The following is a 25,071-nucleotide window of genomic DNA, read 5'->3' as shown; positions in this document are numbered from 1 at the left end:
TGTTCATAATCAGAGGGGTATTGAATAGTATTAAGGATCTGAACATATGGTCTTCCACCAAATAAACCAACTAGCATCAACTTCAAGGAGTAATCAACACTACTAGCAACCCACAGGTACCAATCTGACGTTTTGAGACAAAGATCGGATACAAGATATGAACTAGGGTTTGAGAGGAGATGGTGCTGGTGAAGATGTTGATGGAGATTGACCCCCTCTCCTTGAGAGGATCGATGATGATGACGATGGCGATGATTTCCCCTCCGGGAGGGATGTTTCCCAGGCAGAACAGCTCCGCCGGAGCACTAGATTAGCCCTGCCCAGGTTCCGCCTCGAGACGGCGGCGCTTTGTCCCGAAAGCTTCCTTATGATTTTTTCCAGGGAAAAAGACACCATATAGCAGAAGATGGGCATCGGGGGCCTGCCAGGTGGCCCACGAGGCAAGGGGCGCGCCCAGGGGGTTAGGGCGCGCCCTCCACCCTCGTCGCTGCTGGGTGGCCCCCCTCTGGTGCTTTCTTCGTCCAATATTTTTAATATATTTCAAAACTGACTTTCGTGGAGTTTCAGGACTCTTGGAGTTATGCAGAATAGGTCTCTAATATTTGCTCCTTTTCCAGCCCAGAATTCCAGCTGCCGGCATTCTCCCTCATCGTGTAAACCTTATAAAATAAGAGAGAAAAGGCATAAGTATTGTGACATAATGTGTAGTAACAGCCATAATGCAATAAATATTGATATAAAAGCATGATGCAAAATGGACGTATCACGGACCACGATGGAAGCCAGCTGAGGTACCCTGATCGGCGAGATCCCCGCCACCGCACCTGACGGCACACGCCAAGAGGATCCGTCGGTCGCCGGAGCAAGGGAGCGCACCACCTGAGCGTACGAGCGCGTCGACGATTCCCCTTCCGAGGAATCCGGGTTCGAGACAAGCCAACTCGGTGTTCCCCGGGAAGGCGAGGGAGAGGCCATGAGGGAGGGGAAGGAGGGGTGGCCGCTAGAGCCGAGTTGCTTCCGGTGCTTGGGGAGGAGCGTTAGGGCACGAACTGGTTCCATCTTACATTTCTGTTCCTGATAAAACAGATCATCTTACATTTTTGTTGCCATTCGCCGCCCCCGAGGCAGGCGCGTCCGGCTTGTATGTCTCCTTGGCCTTGGCGAGGGTGCGCCAGACGTCTGTCCACTTCTCGCACTTCTCGATCCGGGTGAACATGTGCAGGTACTTGAACTCGGCGTCGCTGCTGTCCTCGCGGTATATGGTGAACATCCGAACCATCTGCGCAGCCGAAGAACAAGTGTCGGCGAAATATACGGCGAAAAGAAGCGGAGCTGGCGGTTGTGCATACCTGACCCTCGACGTTGGCGCCGCTTTCCGGGCGAGCCGCGATCTCCTCGAGAAGGGCAGGGCGCCACGGGGTAGAGGCGGCGTCGGGTAGGCTGTGTACGCCGGCGGCGAGTAGTTGTACAGGGGATACTGGACGCCGGCAAACGCCGGCGAGGGAGTGCGCTGGTTGGGGTTCAGACCGGAGGGCGAGGCACGCTGGCCATGTGGAAAGGTGATGTTGGTGTTGAATCCACCATGCACGTCGCCGTCGGCGTAGCCAGGCAAGGATGCGTACACCCAGTGCGGTGGCGGCGGCGAGAAGCTGGTCGGCGACGCGACCCTCTGCTGGCTCCACGCAGCTTGCGGGCTGTGGCCGCCGAGCGGATTCATCATCCCTGCGCAAGACGCCTCTGCCTGCTCTGCGGCCGCCGACGCGGCCGCGTCCCGGGCCCTCTTCGCGTTGAGCCTGTTCCGCCGGTCTGTTGCCGACAGAGCGGACCCACGTGCCTTTTTGCTTCGGCCGGCGCCCCCCGGCACCGCCCGGGGGCATGGGTTCGGCTCGGGTTCGCCAGCCGCTATTTCAGCCCAAACCAGCGATAAACAAGGTGCTGGGGGCACGACTAGACCGGTTTTTCGGCGCCGGCGTTAAAAAAAAAGCCCTCGAAGGCATGTTGGTGGTGCGGCTAAAGATGCTCTAATTGCAAAGTTGCATCATATCAACCTTCATTCGGACTGGTGCAGGAAGCAGGATAGAATGACGGAATAAACACATCACCATCAAATAAGTACTGTGAGATATAGATATCACAACCAAACACGAAGTAAGTTCAAAAAGATGAATAAAGGAAGTAACAGTATTGTACCGCGGGACAAGAAAGAAATTACAAGAATCCCATGTCAAACAAAAAAAGAACTACAAGAATCAATAATGGATATAGCCTGCTTATTGAGCCCGCAACAAGGCAATGTGCGGATTAGTCTCCGGTTAACAGTACAAGACAATTTGGCATCTTCCGATCTCTTCAGTCACAGATTATTTTTGGCCACTTGGTGGTGTCCTCTTCGCCCGAAAACTTGGCCGTGTCCTTCAAATCTCCTACCAAGAACCTGGTTATCTCATCAGCTTGATTACTGACACTGACATGCACCTCTTGGAGAGACTGCAGAGCCTCAATACCAAAAACCCCTTCGAAGGCTTGAAACTGCATATCGATCCTCTCTAGTGCTGGCATTACTTGTTTAGTTTTAACTGCAAAGCTCAGCTTTGGCACGATAGTCGCAAAGAAACGAAGCAGCTTTAGACTCTTGAATCCTCCGGGTGGAACAATGATCTCCCCACCAGTAAGCTGTTTATTTTCTTCAAGGATGTCTAGGATGTCTTTATTATTATTATTCTTATTCTCTGCATTGTGTGTAAATGTTAGAGAAAACAATTTGGGTAGGTCCTGGACGAGCTTGAATGTATCAGTCTGTAGAACTGTCACAGAAAGGGTCAGCTTGTAGAGATTATTGAGATTTTGTATCCACTTTGGGGGCCTTTCCATCTTGCCGGACAGCTCCAGGGAAATGAGGTATCTTGGAGGAGCTGACATGGAGTCTAATGAGTTGATAAAGTCAGAGCCCTCATCATTGATTGCGAGTGTCTGCAGACCACAGCTGCAGAGGTACTCAATGGAGGAGAGCAGTTCACTGAAAGTTTCACTGGCCACCTTTATATCGAGCTTGTAAATGGCAAGCTTCATTAGCCCAGTCAAGTGATGAAGGCTTGCTGCAGCTACAGAATCCTCAGTGATCTCAATCCCCGACAATATATGAAGTGCTTTCATCGGCTCTTTATTAGTCAGCTTCAGTGCCTTCCGTGGGTTTTTACTCCCTCCAAGTATGCTACGGAGCAGTTTGTGCTGCCCAAAGCATTCGGGTAGCTCCACAACATGCGTCTCCCTTATGTCAAGGGTTTCCAAATACTCTAGCTTCTCAATCTTGGATGGAATCACTCTAACATCTGTTCGGCGGAGGCTCAAATATCTCAACACAACCATTTTACATATGTCATTCAGATGCTTCTGTTCCAAACCCTTCCAACCCTCAAGATCCAGCACTTGTATTATTCCATTATTGAATGAATGAAAAGGCAGCCGCTGTTTCTTGCTCCCAAACACAGTCAGTGACCGCACTTGAGACAAGTTCATACCTTTTGTTGAACTCACATTCCCGGAACCACTGCTTTGCATGGAGAGTCGACGGACTTTGTTGCTAGGAGCTGGCAACAGCCAGTGGCCACCAACAACGGTAATAAAGGTCTCTTCACTTGACTTGGATACAATATATTCAAGGATCATATCATGAACTTTGAAGTACTTCACCTTCCCATTGCTGCTATGCTCCACAGGACGTATTATCTTCCTGCTGATGAGCTGATCAAAGTATGTTTCTGCGACTTCCTCTGCAGTCAGCCCTTGCTTCTCAGTCACAATACACTCAGCTATCCATCGTCGAATGAGGCGCTTCCTACTAACTGTCATGCCCTTGGGAAATATGCTCAAGTACAAGGAGCATGCCTTGAGGTCTGGAGGCAAATCATTGTAACAATAATCGAGTATCTTTGTGACACCATCCAGGGTGAGTGGAGCAACCTGGTCTGGAAATAATGACTTGAAAACCTTACTCCAATAGCCATTCTTTTGTTTTGGGTTGCAGGCGACGAGACCAGCCATGATGACTATGGCCAAAGGGAGCCCCCCGCCATATTTCCATATCTCCTCAGGGCCCTCTTTGTTCTCGGTGCTGGTGCTGTTGCTATTTCTAGATTCAGAGCCACTATAATTAACTGCAATTCCAGAGTCATCAGTATGTTCATCAATTTCAGGCAGATGATCGGTTCCATCTCCTTTGGAGCATGCCACACCAAGAGGTTCAAGTTGTCTAGAAACACTGTGATTGAACAAACTTTCTGAGACGGCAGAACTAAGAACCTCAACTGTATGCATAAGATCAGTTTCGTCACTTGCAGAGCATGCCGCACCAACAGATTTAAATCTTGTAGTCACTATTACTCTGCTATCTCTTGTATTGTCATGTGGCAACAACCTTCTGATTTTTCTCCATGTGTCTGCAGACCATATGTCATCAATCAAAAGAAGATACCTGCCAAGAAAAAGGAAACAAAATATGAATGAGAAAAACAGGACATGCTCGCTTATTCTAGTTTATATTTTGCATCAGGCAATTCAGTGTTTGACGAAAGTGGATGTATGACGTCACTACCCTAGGTGTGTTTGAGTTTGCGCACTCGAATTTAGATGTCTATTTTTGTCTCATTATTTATAAATTTAAAAAATCAAATTTATGTATGTATTGGAGACTTCTATTCCTCCTACAAGTCTTCTCATATGAACAAAATAATAATTCATCTAAAGAAGTACTCCCTCCGTAAAGAAATATAAGAGCGCTATGTAAACAAATATAAGAGAGCGTTTAGATCATCATTTTAGTAATCTAAACGCTCTTATATCTCTTTACGGAGGGAGTATTAATTTGTCTATTGCTCTCTGTGTATTGGGCGATGCTTTTCATCCGACATCTATTCGACACTACATGTCTACATCTCACACCATGCATGTTACTCCCTCTATACCGAAATACTTGTAGCTGGGGAAACTAGTACAAGTTCCTGCGACTACAATTATTTCGGTACGGAGGGAGTAGACACCAAAGTGCAGCACTCCGTTGATTATCTATCATAGCAACGCCGGACGACTTACTGTGGTACGTGAAGATTTTTCGCTATGTATAGATGGTAGAAGGGAGAGAATCGCTCATTTTGTTTATGTCGCCGTTGTTCTATCTCAAGCTCCTTAAGCATACGGTTTACACGGGCTCTAACAAGGGATGAGTGGCCAGCGTGGCTCAACTTAGTACTACAAAAACTAATGGGGATACACTTATCAGATGAACCGGATAGTTTCAAGTGGCGCCTGACCCCAACAGGATTTCTTAAAAAATATAGCTGTGGAGACTGAAGGTCGTGCCTCTAAAAATAAAGATTTTCGTGTGGTTTGTTCATGCGAAAGTGCTACTCCCTCCGTTTCAAAATAGATGACTTAACTTTGTACTCATCATTTAATAAAGTTAGTACAAAGTTGAGTCATCTATTTTGGAACGGAGGGAGTACTTACCAAAGATAATCTTGCCAAAATACGTTGGAATTGGTATAAGAAATTTGTCTTTTGTGATTCAGAGGAAACAATTGACCATCTATTTATATAGTTTTCGTTTGCACGTCTTGTTTGGACACTAGTCCATTTCACTTTTAGTATTTCTCCACCAGCTAATGTAACTAAAATGTTTGGGAACCGGCTAAATGGGGTTGAAAAGAAAACAAAAGCTCGAATTTGTGTGGGATTTTTTGCTTTAGCAATTTGAATTGCCGAAGCGATGTGGTTTTTAACAAAGTTGCTACTCCAAATTTTCTTAAGGTTATTCACAAGGCTCCTTCTTGAAGACACATGGACATGTGGTCCTACCTCCTATCCGTGGAGCAGCGCGGATTTATGGACAGTGGGTGCGACCGATTAATGGCGGTTGTACGGGCTATATTTGATCAGGGTGGCCGGTTGCACGCTTTTTCTTCCTATTTTAGGTAGCTGATTCATGTGCCCACCTTAGACGATCCTTCGGCTGTAATCTTTTATACTTTAGACTCTACAATAAAGATTAAGGTTGTGTGTATTGTTCCCGTACATAGGCCGGGGCTGTTAGAGTTGTGTCGAATATTGTGTACAAAGTAGGTTACAATTGGACTTTGAATAGTATTGTGTTTAGATAAGATATAGAGTCGTGGATGAGGATTTGGAGCTCTCACGTGCTCCGCACCCCCATACGAACATTTCGTTCAAAAATATACCGAGAAATTTGAAAAAAAAAACTGGAATTTTGGGATATCAAACCTGGGTTCCCGATATACCCTCGTGTGAAATTTCATGAAAAAATACCAGGAAACGTATTCGTGAAAAAAAGACAAAAAAACTCCTATGTATAGAAAAACACTGTTTGGATGGATTTTTGTTCGGACAGTATTTCCTTCGCCACAAATACGTCTTTCGATATTTTTTCACTAAATTTCACATGGGAGTAGATCGGGGACCCAAGCTTGGTGTCCCCAAATTTATTATTTTTTGATTTTTTGGTATTTTTTACGATTAATTTTCGCATAGGGGTGTGGAGCACCCAAGAGCTCCTGTTTATTTTTTATAGAGTCGTGTCCTAGTATGACACTTGTATCCTAGGCTTCTCATATACATTATTCAAGAATTCGTCCGATTAATTAGCTAACAGGCCAGTTAATCGCTACTCATATGGTGACCGAATCGAATAGCACATATTCACATTATTAACTTGTCAGGCCGATTAATCGGCCCGTTAGACCGATTCGTCGGTTTCTAGCCCGATTAATCGCTGCGGACCCATTAACTTGTGGGCAAACAAAGCCCAAAATTCTCCCCTGTAAACCCTCCCATCCCCGAGAGCAACTAGTTAACGAGCGCTCTTTCGGGAGCCTCATAATGATCAGTGTCACTTGGCGGGCTCTCAGCCATCCGTCACGTGTCGCGCTCTGGGCACTCCCTCCGGATTTTTTTTATTTTTTCGCACGCGTTTTCGGCTTTTTAAACGGTTTTTTGTCCTTTTTTCGACCAAAAAAACTTTTCGGGAAAAAAATTTGCGCGAAAAACGCGTTTTTTTTCATCCGTCAGAGGCACGGTTTTGCTTCCGCGAGAGGCACGTTTTTGCTTTCGCGAGAGGCACCACCATGACTCTTGAAACGGAAAAAAACGCATTTTCTGTTTTTTTTTCATGCGCCTGAGGCACGGTTTTGCTTCCCCGAGAGGCACGTTTTTGCTTTCGCGAGAGGCATGACCATGACTCTTGGAAACGAAAAAAATACGCATTTTCTGTTTTTTTTCTTCCGCGAGAGGCACGGTTTTGCTTCTATGAGAGGCACGATTTTGCTTCGCGAGAGGCATGACCGTGCCTCTTGGAAACGGAAAAAACGTGTTTTCTATTTTCTTTTCTTTAGTGAGAGGCATGGTTATGCTTTCGCGAGAGGCACAGTCGTGCCTCCTCCGAAACGGAAAAAACGCGTTTTCTTTTTTCTCTTTCGCGAGAGGCACGGTTTTGCTTCCGCGAGAGGCACGGTTGTGATTTCGCAAAAGGCATGGCCGTGCCTCTTTCAGAAAGGGGAAAAAACCGTGCTCCCGGTTTGCTTTTTTCCATGAAAAAAAAGTTTGTCAAAACCTATTAACATGGGATTAGTTTTGAAGATCTTGAGGCTAGAAATCCAACGGCGAAAACAGTTCGATATTTGTACGCACGGTTTAAGAGATAAAACGTTTTGAACAAACGGATCTATGAAAAAAGGGAAAACTACCAGGTTGCTAGAAGTGGCACACATGCAGCGCACCACTTGTCGCAACCTGGGAAGGTGGGAGTGATCCCCTCTCGCTCCTTAATAGTTAGGGCTCAATCAAACTGTAGCATATTTTGATATATTACATAGCTGAGAGCATGAGAGTATGATATAATACATCAAAAAGCTAGATATATGTTGGCAATTCCAATTTAATCTATGGATTAACGGTCGACCGATTAATCTAGTTAATAGGCCAATTCACCGATTAATCACTAGTCCCAAGCCGATCGGGCAACTACCAGTTACCTATTTCCCGAACAAATGCTCATGTATAGTGGCGGTAGACACACGATTTAATCTATGCTAACATAATATCACAGGCACGTAGGGGGAGCCGGCGGCGTGTGCCGGCGCTCGAGTGGCCGGTGTGCGATATTGTGACGATGTCACGAGGAGGATCGTCTGTAGTCCGGCCTTGAGGATGTGGCCATATCGATGAACCTCGTTAACAAATCTGAGTGTCGTGCTCATGTGATTGCTTGATCATCGGATGATGGACTATACACCTAGGATTTATTCTAAAAAATGGTATCATGACCTAGGCTGATTGGAGGTCGTTGTTTCGTTGATTGATTTACGAAAAAGGATTCACCCCCGCTTTCTATTACAAAGCAACCACCGATACATCCAACGATAGGTGCTAGGGCCGCAGCACAAATAAGCCCAAAGAAAAACAGAGAAAAAAGAAAGAGAAACAAATGCCAACAACGACAGATCAACGGAATGAAGACAACCGGTGACCGCTGCACCCTCCGGAGAAGTACCACCACTCTCCCAGCACTCTGAAGCGCCGTGTACCAAGCAACACCTTCAAGAAGGAGGCGACGACGACGCCGCTGTTGCCCGGACTAGTCCTGGGGTTTCCCCTGGTACGCGGGGGGGCGGTGGGGGAAGGTGTACCCGACGCCCTTCAGGAAGGTCCGGCGGCACCCACAGGCGTCGCCGCGTCGGGGCCGGACGAGCCGCCGGGGATATCTCCCAACCCAAACCCCCGCCACCACCCCAGACGAATCATAGTGCACCGCCCATCACACCGCCCACCAGGATGTGCCACCACGGTCACCGAATCAACTTCGCCGTCTCCCAGAGGTCACCGACACGAGACCTGGAGGACGGGAGAAGAGATAGTGGCCTCGGGGGCATCCGCAACATCGCCGACGTGAGGGGACAACCACCACCGCCGCCGCGGAGCCGACCGGACGCACGGACAAGAGGCCTGCCAGGCGCCAAGGCCCGGACGGACCCAAAAAGGGTCCAGACAGCCCCTGCCGTCACGCTGCAGCTCGCCGGCCGACGAAGCTGCCACCGCCCGCAGACCACCGCCTCCTCGCCACCAACGAGGGAGCAGCGTCGCCGCGCACCGAGCCGCCGGCCCGCCCTAGCCCAGATGGAGCCCGAAAGGGCCCAGATCTGGGCCGCCCGGGCGCCGCCGGCCACCAGCACTGCCACGCCGCCCCGCGACCAACGGCCGCGCTGCCGCACCGAGGACCCCAAGGCCCGCCGCCGAGCCGCACTGCCGCCAGCAGGAGGCACCCGCGCCTCCCCAAGCGCGTGCGGGTAAAGAACGGCCCGCCGCCGCCGACGCGGCGCGGGCAGGGCCTGGCGGCCCTCGCCGGTGGCGGCGGGAGGAGAAGGATTGGGAGGTCGGGTGGAGGAAAGGAGGATGCAGGGGTCCACCCGACGCCCGCGGGGGGCGCGCGAGCGGACATGGAGGGGGAGGAGGGGCGCGACGCGCGCGGCCGGTGGCCGGAGGCGGCGGGAGGGAAGGGCGGCGGGGGGCTCGTTGATTGATTTGGACGAAGATATGTGTGCGAGGCTAGACGTGCGGCGATCACAGATCGATCGGGCGAGCGTACAGGCCAGTAGCGGCGGCGCGCCGCACACGAGCAGGCAGGCAGCAGATCGGTCGATCGATGGCTGCGGAAAACCCGCGTGGGCAGCGGCCCAGGTGGCGGGAGCCGCACGGCTGCCGGCCGCGGAGTCAAGTACACGTATGACCAAGCAGCGGATCAGGTAGCATACAAATGACAAGAGCAATCTGAACCGAATTTGTTTTTGGAAACAAAAGGGGGACCGTGTCCACGTATGACGCAAAGATAGGCAGGCATATCGATTTGACCGGAACGAAATCCAAATTGATATGCAACCATCGGAAGGCTTCGGCAGTAAGTGCAACACTAGCATTTAGAATATTGTGCAAGGGAGCTACAGGTCACGTGAAGACCAAGATAATTCTTGGTTGGATTTTGCAATAAGTACACGGAGTGTACCATGTCAGGTTCGGTTCGTGTATTTGAGCATCATGTGAAGGGAGTTCGGTTAATTTTTTTCACGGGTCAGCCGTATACAGAATCATGGCGCCAATGTGTACCAGGTTTCAGGTGAAGAAGTTCAGGAAACTGAAAACCTTGGATTATGACAGAAAAGTGTGCAAGATTTGTTGACCAACAGATATGCTTGAAGGTGTTGTAGGAAGTCATGTCAGCTAAGATGAAATTATATGTGATGGATGAGAATTCACGGAAGATGAATTGAGAGTCTGGAGCACGTCATATGGGATCATAAATACACATGGCAGTCAAGACATGCACAGATGTGCGAGCAGTCATGATGCGGGGTGGAGCATGGTTTCAGTCGAACAAGTACGGCTGGGTCGGACTGGACAATCTGACGAATCGAGGCAACTCGGTTGGTACAGAAGACAGTGGTGGGATCCACGACGACGACATAGGTGCGTGATGTTGATGGTGACCGACTTTTGGGGCGTGGAAACACGTGGCACATGCCCGAGGGTTGTGTGGCTTCGACAAGATTATGGCGCGGGGTTGATTCAAGACGGTGCACCCACAGAGCTTTGAAGTCGACGGGGCGCAAGGGTGAACTGATCATCTATCATGGAGTCATGTTGAAGGTGAAGTTGGAGTCTGGAAGACTTCACTCACTACTAGGGAAAAGCCTATACACAGGATCTTACCAGCAGCGCGTTTTAAAATAAGGCGCTGCTGCAATTTAGCAGTAGCGCTCTCCAGCAGAACTCGCTGCTGAAATAGAAGTAGCAGTAGCGCGCCTTCTCTAAGCCGCGCTACTGCTATAATTCCCACGACCCCGCCGCGAAGATAATTCTAGCAGCAGCGCGTTAATTCGAAGTGCGCTACTGCTAGGTAGTTTAGCAGTAGCGCCTTTACCTATAGCGCGCTACTGCTAAAACTAGCTACCTCCCACCACCCACACTCTCCTCTATCCAATCCACTCACACTCACTCGATCTCCCCCTCAACCCCCCGCGCCGGTCCTCCCCCGCTGACCGCCGTCGCCCCCGCCAGCCGCCGTCGCCTACCCCTCCTCCCTCTGCGCCGCCATCACCTCCTCCTCCTCGCTGGACTCGGTACCGTCCTCCTCCTCCATCCTCCCTCGACTCGCCGTCGGCCGGCCCCTCCTCGCTCCGCCCTTCCTCCTCCGTCCTACTCTCTCCTCCCTCCTCCAGTCGCTCCTCCTTCTCCCTCCTCCCTCCTCCATCCACACCCCTCCTCCCTGCTACATTTTGATTTAGTAGGCTAGTTCATATGCAACATTTTGATTTAGTTCATATGATTTAGTTGATTTACTAGGCAAGTTGATTTAATAGGCTAGTTGACTTAGTTGACTTATAGAACATTTTGATTTAGTTGATTTAGTACGCTAGTTGATAGCTCTGAAGATTTGGCACCACCTAGCTAGATCTTAGGATTATAATTGTCCATCAAATTGCTTCTCGCGGAAGAAGAATCAAATTGCTTCTCGCGGAAGATTTGGCATTTGCCTGCTAGCTGTTGGTTCTATTCTAGAAGGTGTTAGTAAGCTATGAAAATATAACTGAAGAAGAACCAAAAAAATCACATGCTACTTTTTTTCTTTCCTGTGAAGTAGATCGTTAATCCTTTCCTCATATTGCTTTAGGAAAATGGCGCCACCACCACCACCACCATGTCGACTGTGCAAGTCAAGGTGCGCCAGCAGCCTTGCAACTGGCAAGCTGTTCGGCATCTACTTCCAGCCGAGTTTTCATCATGCGGCGGTAAGAAATTATATGAAATGTAACAACTATTTTATTTTTAGTGTTGGCATTACTGCATTGTGTCATTTTGCTTTTTTTACACAGATCATCACATGCAATGTGAGGTTGAAATTCAACAAGCTGACAGGAGGCACTGTGACATTTGAGGCTCCTGGAGGGCCGTACACTATGGAGGTCGAGAAAGGACGCAATATGTCGCAGATTGGAGGAGATGGATGGGCCCGTTTCCTCGCCGCATGCGTCTTACTGGTGGTGAGTTGATCAGCTTCTCCTTCAGAGCAGAAAGACCCAAACTGGCTGTCATTTATATCAACCTGGTGGAAGATGATGAAGATAATGAGGACCCACTCGATGAAGATGACGAGGACCCACTTCACGAAGCCATCGTAGCTCAAAGAATGAGGCTGAGCGAGGAGGAGGTGTGCAACCTATGGGACATAATTCCGCCACGTGCTGACTTTGTCGGTGTGTCATTCGTGACCCGCCTGACAAGTACCATGGTCGATTGACATGATATGGTATGTTATACTTACGAATGCAAATTATCCGATGATATGCTTAGTGTAGAGTCCAGTGATATGTTGTGTGGAATCTAGTCGATGATATGCTTTAGTGTAGAGTCCGATCACATGCTTATTAGTGTAGAATCTAAGGAACTATTAATAGTGTAGATAATCCATATATACTTATTTGCAAGAGTATGTGCGAGGCTATTTATTAATTGGTATGATTTTCTTATTAAGAAATTAACAAAGAGCCTATCTGTGAGTTATGGTATCGAGCCTGATGAAGAAGGCTCAGCTGGACTACGCCTACCGCAAGGGGCTCCATCACAACCTGTACTTACCGCATGGACACGGACGGTCGCACACACTTAAACTCGGTTGGGTGGAAGAGATTCCTCGATGGCAAGAATCTTCGTGTTGGACAGGCTATCCTAATTACTATCAGGAACACCCATCGCCCAGGCTTGAGGATGATGATCGTCTTCGATATCATCTAGAACTACCTATGTGTGTGTGGCTATATCATCTAGAACTACATATGATGATCGTCGTCGATATCATCTAGAACTACATATGATGACCGTCGTCGATGTCACCTAGTACTGCTTGAGGATGCATGTTGACTATATATGAAATTGTTATCTAGTACTCCATCCGTTCCAAATTACTCGTCGTGGTTTGAACTAAAACCACGACGAGTAATTTGGAACGGAGGGAGTACTACCTAGTGCCTATAATGCTTTATGAAATTGATATCTAGTAGTACCTAGTAGCAGTTTATTGAAACCGAAACGGGGTAGGAAGCAGGGGGAAAATGATGAAAGATATAGCAGTAGCGAGGGGCCAGGAAACCGCTACAGCTAACTAATAGTAGCGCGTTCCAGAAAAGCGCTACTGATATAGTCCACAGTAATAGCGCGGGTGCGGACCGCGCTCGCGCTACTACTAACAGTTAGCTGTAGCGCCGTAGTAGTAGCGCGGCTGCCCGCGCTGCTGATAGCCTCAAAACCCATGCTACTACTAGGGTTTTCCCTAGTAGTGACTCGATGTTGATTGAGCAGTTACGGCGTAAAACGTCAGAGAGTCGAAGCCTATTCAGCAGGAAAAAAATGAGGGGCACGTAGTTCGGACTGGAGTCCAGTGATCTGATGGAAGCGTGAAACTCATCACCGATCGATGAGTGGTGGTACTCTGCAGTAAGAGTTGAGTGGTGTGGTTTCGCGACCCTTGAGACTCGACTGGGACAGCAGAGGCTTGACGCGGTAATAACAGCGAGGCGTGCGGTAAGCACAGACATGAAGACGGGCCAGGGCTCTGGTGGTTATACATGTGATGAGACAACTGCGAGTTTGACTCAGGATGACTACAAGCAACAGTGAAATTTCTTCAAGTTTCAGAGGGGCGGTCAAGAAAGGAGCGGTAATGTTGAGTTCAGGTAACTCTTATGTGTGACACCCAATATGTGAGTTCTTCACTTCCATGCAGGATCGGTGGTCGGTGTGTGATGGTGTCGGACGGATACTCTGGAAGTTAAGAGCATAGACTAGATTAAGGAGGAACTTCATTTTGCTTGAGTGTTGATTGTGATCAAGAAAAGAATAGACTACAAGTTGCAGGTGGAGTCACATGGAGTTTTTGGAGTAGCAACGGTAGTCATGGGATAAACTCAAGTCCAGTGTACATGAAAATTTGATGCATAGACAAATTCAAGATGACGGAGAATATTCACCAAGGTGGAGTTTGTTAGAGTTATGTCGCATATTGTGTACAAGATAGGTTACAGTTGGACTCTGAGTAGTATTGTGTTTAGATAGGATATAGAGTCGTGTCCTAATATGTCACTTGTACCATAGGCCTCTCATATATAGTGGGGGTAGGACACACGACGTAATCTATGCCAACATAATAGCACAGACACGCAGGGGGAGCCGGCGGCATGTGTCGGCGCCTAGGTGACCAGTGTGCGGTATTGTGACAGTGTCAAGGGAAGGAGCTCCCGTAGTCATGCCCCGGGATGTAACCATATCGGTGGACCTTGTTAATAAATCACGGTGTTGTGCTTGTGCGATTGCTTGGTCCTTGAATGATCGACTACGCTCCTCAAATTTATTCGAACAGGATGCTTCCATTCCGAGAGAAAATCAATATGGAAGAAAAAGTTGGAAAATGGGAGTGGCACAGTGGGCAGTGGCGTAGCGAGGATCAAGCGACGACCCGGGCCAAGCTCAAGCTACAGCAATGAACAGTGGTGAGTAGTAGCTACAGTACCTAGAATTAACAAAGGAGCTTGCTGCCACGCCCCAGGCCATGGCCAGTGTAGCCTGGGGCCTGGCTACGCCACTGACAGTGGGTATGTCTCGAGAACAGACACGGCCCGTCCATTTCACCTGACTTTGGTGAAGTAGCGACGAGAAGCGCGTTATAACCTTGCTGAAGTGCCGAGTTGCCCAGGATGATTGTGCGCAAGAAAACCACATCGCCCGAAAATAGGCTGCTCATAAGGATCATGCCAGCACATGCCTTGGTTTTGGGATTGATCATCTCTACGGATTGATTCAGCACAGCTGCCGCATTGTGTGTTCCATAGATTCCAAAGCTACATGAACTCTAGAAGGCAACACCAATGCTACTGCCATCGGTAGCCAATCTTTATATTACATAGTACTAATTAATAGTATTTCCTTACAAGGTTCCTCATTAAACCATTTGATCTACATGAACATGATTACTTAGCGGCGGCTGCAAAAATGCCCTAGCGTGGCGCGGGATATTCTTGTCCTATTCTATCTCCTACATGCATGCAATTAAAAGCATTAATGCATGATGATCCATGATACTACTTTTTATGGAATGATATCATATATTTGTTGTTGTTAACACTGCAATACTGACTCCCTGTCTTTGCATAACATTGCAATGTCTACAGACATGGATTATGACAACTCGTGAGCCGAGAAATATTCGTCAAAAATTGGAAACATGTGATCAAGTTTGAAAGCCATCATCGAGACAAACTCATCGGTGAAAATGGTTTGTTAATGTGATTAACTGTTTAGGAGGTACTCCCTCCGTAAACTAACATAAGAGCGTTTAGATTACTAAAGTAGTGATCTAAACACTCTTATATTAGTTTACAGAGGGCGTATCTTTTTTAATTTAGATTTAGTAATTAATATGATGATGTCAGCATGAGTTGGCAGATTACTACATGCATGCTTTGTAAACAAAATCTCCACATACATTCCTTTCGAGAGACAATACCGAATGAAAGAAAATCAACCTCATACTTGTATCAGTCACGTGATCGAGAAAGCAAAGTTGAGCTATCCAGCAAGGATGTTTTTTTCACCTCAAAGGACCGTATGTAAGTTGTAGTATGGTTAAAGTTGTACATATATTTGTCGTTTGACATTAATTAGACTTCCTTATTTTGATAGGCAGGGTTCGCTAGCTACATAACCTTTTTATGTAACCATTTTTTTGATGTTGTTCTCAGTAACCTAAAGTTTTTGGCTAAGGTGAAATAGGAAGTACAAATGTATTGAGAGTTTCAATGATTTTCAGGTCATGCTAGTTTGGATACACCTTATTCTTTCAAGTAGGTTATTCAATATCTGTTTCGTGCCTTTACTTTTTAATCATCGGTTAATATATATAATGCTATCCATGTCTCTTATTTAATAGGTATCAAACAAATAAAGAGAGAAATGGAAGGATTGCCTCCAGGATCGCAAAAAGTCACTTTGGAACCCAGGTGCATTGGAGCCCTATTTTTTGAACTGTGCCGAAATGCTATTTTGAAGTTTCAAAAAATTCTGAAAACAAATCAACATGTTTATATGAATGTATATTACACATGTGTAAATTTTGATGCTGAAATAAGTAACCATGTGAGTTACACAAAAATGACAAAATCGTGATTTTGGAAAGATGAACAGTGCATGCATTACTCACTTTTTGGAAATCACCATTTTGTCATTTTTGTATAGGTCACATATTTACTTATTTCATCATCAAACTTTACACATGTGTAATATACATCCATATGATCACGTAGAATTTTTTTTCAGAATTTTCTGAAACCTTAAATGTGATTTTCAAAGTATTTAAAATAAGGTCCTCCAATACACCCGGATTCCAAAAATCCACTCTCTCCAGGATCGTTCTATCTCCCTAATATTATGATGCCCAAGCGCAAACTCCATTCTCTGTGCCCTCTTACCAGCCATTACTATCCCTTCTATAACATAGGTCATGACATCAAAATCATGGATTTTTTCCTGCTTTGGTTCATTGGGACTATCGACATGGAGAAGACGTATAATGGGATGCCAAGGACAATCATATGGTGGGAGCTAGAGAAGCATAAAGTCACAACAAACTATATTACCCATATCTAGGATATGTACCATAATGTGGTGACAAGTATGTGAGGTGTGACTTTAGCGATGTTGGGTGCCAAGAGTGAACATATATAAAAGAATTGAAGCTGCTAAGCTTCAGCAGTGCTGGGTGCCGTGAGTTTGGAGTGCTAGCTGTGAACTCTTCTATGAGTGACACGTGTGTCCCATTCAGTCGTGGTTTTTTGATACAGTTACTCCTTGTTTTGTATTATGTTTAGACCACTAGAAAAAATATCAGGCCATATAGCACCTCTAATGGCATGATCTAGCGTTGTGAGCAATGTATCACTAAATAAATTAATGTACACGAGCGACACGTGTGTCCGGTTTTTTACTCTGGTTCACTCTTGATTTTTGAACACAGTTCGCTCCCCATTTTGTAGTGTGTTTAGACCATTGAAAATAGCACACTATAGTGTTCTGAGCAATGCCTCACTAAATAAATTAGTGTATAATGTCTTAGCACGCTAATAATGTATTTTAAAGATGACAATATTTTGCTATAGCATGTTATTTTTTCGGTTATTTTAGACTAGACTAGATGTTTCTCATGGACTCCATAAACCGCGCAGCTCCCACCATGTCGCTTTATCCTCTCGTATACTAGATGTTTCTCATGGACTCCATAAAATTGTGCAGCTTCCACACTATCGCTTTATCCTCTCACATCGATCTGGGACAACCGCGTCTTCTTCTCTTCTTCCTTCTCCTGGTTCAGATCCATCCCTCTCTATGCATTAGATGTGTCGACTCTCCCATGGCCATCGAACGACACACCACCTCTCCCCATGGCAGTAGAGCACCACATGCCCCCGACCCCGATACTCCGCCATGCCTACCATGGCAGGCTATGGGAGCCAGCGGCCGCCGGCATGGATTTCTTGGGATGGGCTACGTAGCATCATGGCATCCTCACACCTAACCTTATCATCACGCTCTCTCAGCCCGCCTCTCCCTGCTGGCCGTGGGAGCCAGTGCCATGAACTCGGCAGCCTCACACTCCTCCAGCACTCGGCACCCCTCAGTCGACCACCTCCAATTTTTCCTACCTCGCTAACCTTACCTCGGTCGTCTCCCTGACATCCCTAGCTCCAGTGCCTTGCCTTGGCCACTTCCACCTTGCCGCCAGGGCCGGGCCTACAGTGCTTCAAAAGGTGCGGCCCGCACAGGGCCCAAAATTCGGGGGGGGGGGGGGGGGGGGCAAATTTTTTACATAAGCCTGGTCTTACGCTGGAGTGGGCTCTGCCGCTCTGGGCTGGAGTCGAAGCGAAGCGACGAGCGGAGGGCATCCATCGAGGGGCATCGAGCGACAGCGTTTTTCTCCCAAAGAAAAAAGAAAAACGAGCGACAGTGACCAGCGCTCCGCTGAAACGGGATCGGCTCGGCCTGATCTGATCTCCTAGACTCCAGCGCTGAAACCGCGACAGTGACCACCGCTGAAACGGGAACTTCTTCTGATCTCCTCGACTCCTCCTCGACTGCTCGTACTCGATCAAGCCCGTAATCAATGTCTCCATCATTACAGCCTAATCGTGAGGCGACGGCCGTGGGCTTGTGGCTACAGGTGATTACAGATAGCTTAGCGTGTCCTTTTCGATTAACTTCGATTCCTACTTCTAATTCCTAATTTTGTAATTAAGTATTGGCAGGGATCGTTACTCGTTAGAGATTCGTTCTTACTTCTTACATCCTCGGTTAAAGATCACAGGACCTAAAATTAGGTGAGTTAGACTTTATATTATATACATTACAATTTTTTTCTGTGAGATATATACTATAATTGCTCGTTAGTTCATTTTTTTGTGAGATATAGGGCCCCATTTTTTAATTTTGCACAGGGCCCCGGATTTTGCTGGCCCGGCCCTGCTTGCCGCCCACCTCCACTATATCGCGACGGTTGTGTCCTCAACTTCAACTCCGGTAACCTCTTTCTCCTATTCGACTGCATGTGATTTTTTTTCTCGCTGCGACCTGTGACTCTACTTCCTATGTGTTTTAGTGCAAGTAATGTTTGGTCAGTTTCAAAGTATGTAAATTTTTAGATTTTGTAGGATAAGCATTTAAATATGTTGTTTTCCTATAAAAGAAGGCTTGCATACATGTTGGATTTGATGATTATGCCTTGTGGAATGAGCGTTGATAGTTTATAGTTGGCAAACAGAGGTTGCTTGGCTAACATAATAGTTTTATCATCTTAAGAAGGTTATCAAATATTGTGCGAATGAAAGTCCATGGGCAAACAATGGTAGCACTACTTATGGTATTGGCAAATTATGTGGTGATTATATTTGATTAATGTGTCTACCTATTCAAAGGCTTTGCATCTCTATATTTGATTGGTAATTAATACCGGGCTTTGTTGAAAGACATAAAGAACTCAAAAATAACTTCCATTTTTTGAGCACCTGTTTTCATGGCCATCTGATGTTTATCACTTTCTAAAATCCAATATGAGGCAAGGATATTCATTTGTGTGCACATTTAGGTATTTGAGAAAGTTAAGGATTTCAGTCTACATGTTTGCTCACAGGTCCTACAAAGTGAAGACTCAAATATATCCAACTAATGGTTTTGCTTATATTGTCTGTTTATAGTTCAAACTAAATAAGCACGTATTTGCTATTAGCTTATATATGCTGAGCTAGTCATTTACAAAATTATACTATTATATCATCCTTCTCATTTATTGTTCAGTTTTTTAGAACAGTCATCTTATGCTTTTGTTTGTGTCTATTGTCATTGTGTTTTTCTTATATTAATCTTGGGGATAAATCCCATGAGACTTTGCTCCACCCAGTTAACATGTTACTAAATAACCAGCCTTTGCTTAGTTTTGTTTTCTAATTCTTTGGAGAATGCTGAAATTTTCAGTGTAAAATATTACTTAATTAGGCAGTCCAAACTATTTGGATTACTCATATCTTGGATAAATTTCTAGATGTAAGTTGGTTTTTTTCCTTTGTTTGATTGTGATTAAAAAAAGAATTATATGATACATGATAGACATATATGAGGGAAGAATCCTATGAATTCCTTTCAAATTGGTCACTCAGTTTGGAACTATAACATACATGATAAACATTAACCATTGCGCTAAATATACTTTCTACCTTGCTCTATGTTGTATGCTGACGCAACGCTTCAACGAGAGTTCGATTAATTAGTATGTACATCTCTCCAAACCCCAGTTTCAATCACACACTATGCCAGGTGGAATGAGCAACAAAACACATGCTCCAACATGTTCTCCTTTCTTACTATAGTAAGTAATTCTATTTGCTTCTACGGAATAAATCAAATGCGTCTATAGTATGCTCAGCCTGATGGAATCCACATGTTCATTGTGTTGTTGAAGGTGCATTGTGAAAGAGGAATGAACGATAGATAGCATTCAATTTATTGGCATATATGATATTTTCAGGCGTTCGACATAATGAGTGAAATGGATAAGCGGAAAGGAGCAACCACAAGAGGATAATATGCGCTGACAGCTATCAAGCTAGAAAATTTGGTTATTTTCACTTTACGAAGTGTATAACCATTTAGTCCAATGTTTGCTTTATTGTACTCTGTTCATCTTTGTATGTATGCGATCCAACAATTTGTACTGTTCTCGATAGTTCGTAATCTTCTCACGCTACTTTGTAAAATTGAACAACAGAAAGTAAACATGAGCAACCAACAAATTAAACTGCAATTTAGCCGACAACGGGCTTGTCACGCCTTCTGCCTGCTAGTTTAGCTTAGAAAGACAAATTGTGCCTAAGAGGGACTCATTCAGGTACTTGGGATCAATGCTGCAATGCACTACTGATTTTGATGAGGTTGTTTGTCACTTGATTAAACCAAGGTGGATGAAGTGGGGGATAACATCTAGAGTCCTATATGTCACAATAAGGTCCTAGAGGATGGTGATTAGACCCGCAATGCTATATGGAGCAGAATGTTGGCCCACTAAAAGACAACACTTTCAACAAGTGAGTGTCACATAGATGTAATGCTATGGTGGATTTGCGGCCACACAAGAAAGAAACGAATTAGGAAAGAGGTAATACATGACTGGGTAGGGGTGGCACCGATTGAAGAGAACCTAGTCCAACAACGACTAAGGTAGTTTAGGAATATCCAACGGATGCCGCCTCCAAAAGCACAACTTAACAGTGGTATTCTAAAGGGTAGGGAGTATACTAAGAGGGGCACATCGCGACAAATGTTGACATGGGAGGAGATGATAAGAAGGGACTTGAGGAATTGGAATCTATGTAGAGACCTGGCTCTTAATAGGATTGCATGAAAATCAACAATCCATGTGCCGAAATACTTTTTTCCTCTTTTTTCTCTCTCTCTCTCTCTTTGGTTTCCATACATTTCTGGTGGGTTTCATATCTAGCCTACCCCATACGATTCTTTGTTTTTTTAGCCAGTATAAGTTGTACTATGGTTAAAGTTGTACATATATTTGTCGTTTGACATTAATTAGACTTCCTTATTTTGATAGGCAGGGTTCGCTAGCTATATAACCTTTTATGTAACAAATTTTTTGATCCTGTTTACAATAACCTAAAGTTTTTGGCTAAGGTGAAATAGGAAGTAAGAATGCATTGAGAGTGGTACCCTGACCTTTATCCAAGAGTTAAAAAAAAGTGACAATTCAACAACGGCTCGGTTAATCTTTGCACAGTTGCATAAACATAATAGTTATTAATTCACAAAAAAAACATAGCATTTGATTAGAGGTACCTTTTTTTAGCCAGGTAATTTTGCACATCCTTCTCAAGTTTGTGATTCTTGTGTTCGCTATGATCCGGTGGCTTGATGTTACCAGCGGGAATATCCCTGAGGATGTGATGAGACTTGTTAGAGCTTCATCGAAGTGTTGAGAAAGTGTTTGAAATTTAGGGAAATACGAGTCACAACGCAGTAGGCAATAGTTACTATTTACAAAAGCAAAATAAAGATTTGGGGCACCTCTTTTCTTCCAGGGGCATGTTCGCTTGGTCAACATGTTGGTCCCTGTTCATTGGTTCTATCTTGCAAGTTGAGTTGTCCTCACTGCCTTGCTTCCATCTCAGTGGCAAAAATCGCTTGACTGGGCTTGTAATGTCTGCCACCAGGCTCTTCTTATCCAGTGTGTTGATGCCTTGCTGCTGCTCCCTACCTTTTGGCTCGATTTGACCAAGAATTTCTCTGAGGAATTGTTCTTCGTCATAGTTCTGAGAGACAGTGACTGATGCCTGGCAGTCGAATTCATTCCTGAAATCCCGGTACAGTGCGGTCGCGATGGTGGTCTTCCCCATGCCACCGAATCCGACTAAAGACAAAACGGAATGATGTTTTTTCGAGACATTATGTTTTAGCCAGCCCCTAAGCTTCTCCATGTCCTTCACTTCTCCCATGGGCTTACTTGTATGGATGAGCTGACGGCTGGACATGATATGCTCAGCGATGCGGCCGGCTCCGGAGCTGCTGCTGTTGCTCTTGCCTTTGGTTGGGTTTGGGTTGTTGATGCCATACCTGGTGCGCCGCTCAGCAATATGTTGCGCCCGTACCTTGAGCTCAGAAATCTGGAATGCAATTTCACGACGAGGCCAGAACGTCCACAACTCGTGGATTCTAGACACTATGAAGGAGCATTTGGCATCGTCGAGGGAGTCGAGAGGGACGCGGTGGGCAAAGTCATCGATACAGTCTTCCATGTCGTATCCCATGTCACGGATCTGCTTCATCCAGTCCTTAAGCCGGAGGTCGTGGCCGTCCGGGGAAGAATAGAGATCGCCAAGGAAAGCCTGAATGGTGGCGAGCTCGTCGTTGATGTACTGGATGTCACCGCGGACGGCACGAATCACAGTGTATTCCTGGGCAAGGATGCCGCCCAGCTTCCCTAGAAGGGACTTCATGCTGGCTTCGGAAGCACCCACCACCAACTCCATCTTCTCTTTTTATGTGCTCTGCAATACCTCTCCCGTGGTTGCAGGTGCAGCAAAGTATGATGTCCGTGGCGGAAAGCTTAAATCAAGTTCACTACCCTTGTCGATCTGTCCAGCAATACATACAAGAAAAATGAAAAAAATAATATAAGTGTTTCTATAATCATCATGGTATAAATTAAAATAATCAAATGCGAACGAAAGGTATAAATACATGAAACATTGAGTTGTTTATGGGAATATGCAAGATTCTGTTTGTTAAAATATTAGAGGCTAAATTAAATTAAAATGAAATTGTTGTATATTTGATGGCTAGAAATTAGTGATGTGGAAAATTTGATAAGAAAATACATATGAGGTGGATAACTTGCATGCCGAGATAGACTATTATTAATGAATGGTAGTTTGGCTAAAGAAGTAGGTTATGTGGATAGATTGCATGAACAGATAACTAACATTAATTGCAGTTAGTCGGTTTTGCTTCATATGAAGTATAAGACTAGCCACAATGAGTAGTAACATAGAGTAGTAACATGCCCATGTTACTACTCTATGTTACTACCTCTATAGTGGGGAGTAACATATGTGTGGTAACATGCAACACTTTATTTATTAAGCTATAGACTCATCTTGCCTTGACATGTGTGTGATATTACTCATACTATTAGTAACTAGTTATGTTACCATATGTCTCTCTTTCTTCATTTATTACTTGCCACATCATCTATTTTATCTAGATATGTGTGATGTTACTACCTATGTTACTCCCACTGTGGGTAGTCTAAATTTGAGACTCGGTGCCAAGAACGATGTTTCTCTACATCATGATAATTAATTAGATATATCTATTTTGATTTATTGGCTATGATTAAATGAGAAATCGAGCTACTCACATTCATTTTATTTGTTAAAGATCTTCACCCTTTTCATAATGACTCATATCTTTATATATACCAAGTGCTAGAAAGTGGACACGTGCGGTAGTACTCCGGCCGATATCGTAACCACCGCATCCTAATGCCGATATCGCCAGGACGAAGGGTCAACATGGGCTTCACCCGAGCACCATGGCTTCGGAGATAACCCAATCCTCCCGTATTATCTCGCCGTTGTTTGCCAGTACGCATACGTGCTGCGCAACAACTTCTAGAACTCTCCCATCTCCTCGTCAGGCGAAACCTTCCATCTTAGCCTCGCCTGTAAGACACTAGTGAACTCGCCATCGCTGCGCGAACACGCCGAAGTATTACAGCACAAAACATTTTGTTCGAATTAAAACGATGGCATGTGGGGGCCACAATCAGGATTTTAACAATTAACAGAATAACGGTTCGCGCGTTTGAAGTACGGTTTCACTACAGGCATATGCATTTATGATATTTTAAAATAAAATAGACATAAGGTTTTCATAAAATTGCCATCACTTTTAAATGCAATGTCTCAATCCAAATAGGAAGTTTTTTCTTGCAAATGTTTTGGTTTTCAAAATGTCTTTTAAATGGATATTTGAATTTCATTTGCTATGGCTCTTACTCAATTGACTGGAAAGGGCTTTAATTAATTGATGTGTTTTCCAATATATGGAGGAAACCCTTAACCAAGAAGAAGAGCAACACATTGATCAACACACTTCTGTTGAAGGCAAGTCATGAAACGCTTCTCTGAATTTTGGCAAAGATTTAGTAAGGTTTAACTTGCTTATTTGTATAACATGACTTGTGCTTACCATATATCTTGTGCTAATGACTCCTTCAGCTTCGCGGACCTCAACCACAATCAACCCTTCTCTGAATGCGAACTATTTGACCATGCTAAAATAGTTGATGCATGCCATACTAGTTGTGCTAACCTTAGTACATTTGCTAGCATTTACTTCATTGATGCAAGGCATACTAGTTGTACGTGCTAACCTTATTAGTACATGTGCTAGCATCTACTTCATTAATTGAGTTGATTGGTTGTTTATATTTTCCCAACCGTTATGCCTCAGTTGGGTATGCCTACTATGATGTATAATCAGGGGCGGAGCTAGGATTTGGACATTAGGGGGGCTGTGCAGGGGCAGAGTCAGGATTTGGACATAGGGAGGGCCATGTGATGACAAAAAAGAAATAACAATCACAAATATATTGAATTTTTTTTTTGCATTTGTACTCGTTTAAATTTGGGTCTTGACTGCCAAGAAGAGCAAATGTGCATATAATTGTTTCAAATGAATATATAATTTTCCTCTTCATGACCACACAAATACAAACACGATTATGAAAATTTGAATCTAAATGATATAATCAACGCATCATACCTAATTTGCTGTACCGATTTGTGAGGATAAAACAAGAAATCACCGGCATAGCTAATTCCATCTAAATCAAGAAAACTGTGCGGCCTA

General features: G+C 45.1%; 1 protein-coding gene across 1 annotated transcript; it reads right to left on the bottom strand.

Moving 5' to 3' along the window:
• Positions 1-2,013: 2,013 nt before the first annotated feature.
• LOC109779521 (disease resistance protein Pik-2-like) lies at positions 2,014-23,084 on the bottom strand. Its single transcript, XM_045234631.1, has 3 exons — positions 21,724-23,084; positions 21,496-21,591; positions 2,014-4,471 (listed from the first exon to the last, which is right to left on the bottom strand). The coding sequence occupies exons 1-3, from the start codon at positions 22,683-22,685 to the stop codon at positions 2,350-2,352; spliced, it is 3,180 nt and encodes a 1,059-aa protein (XP_045090566.1). The 5' UTR covers positions 22,686-23,084; the 3' UTR covers positions 2,014-2,349.
• Positions 23,085-25,071: the final 1,987 nt, after the last annotated feature.

Source organism: Aegilops tauschii, chromosome 3 (genome assembly GCF_002575655.3).
Source record: "Aegilops tauschii subsp. strangulata cultivar AL8/78 chromosome 3, Aet v6.0, whole genome shotgun sequence".
NCBI classification, from domain to species: Eukaryota; Viridiplantae; Streptophyta; class Magnoliopsida; order Poales; family Poaceae; genus Aegilops; species Aegilops tauschii.
The sequence above is the reverse complement of the archived record's forward strand: the minus strand, read 5'-3'. Positions and strand labels throughout refer to the sequence as shown.

Bases quoted from the DNA above. Each gene is read 5' to 3' on its own strand.
- LOC109779521 (XM_045234631.1), bottom strand. From the start codon at position 22,685: ATGGAGTTGGTGGTGGGTGCTTCCGAAGCCAGCATGAAGTCCCTTCTA. The intron at 21,592-21,723 runs GTGCCCCAAATC...TCACATCCTCAG, and splicing joins ATGCCCCTGGAAGAAAAGAG to GGATATTCCCGCTGGTAACA. The intron at 4,472-21,495 runs GTACCTCTAATC...TTTTCTTGGCAG, and splicing joins AATTACCTGGCTAAAAAAAG to GTATCTTCTTTTGATTGATG.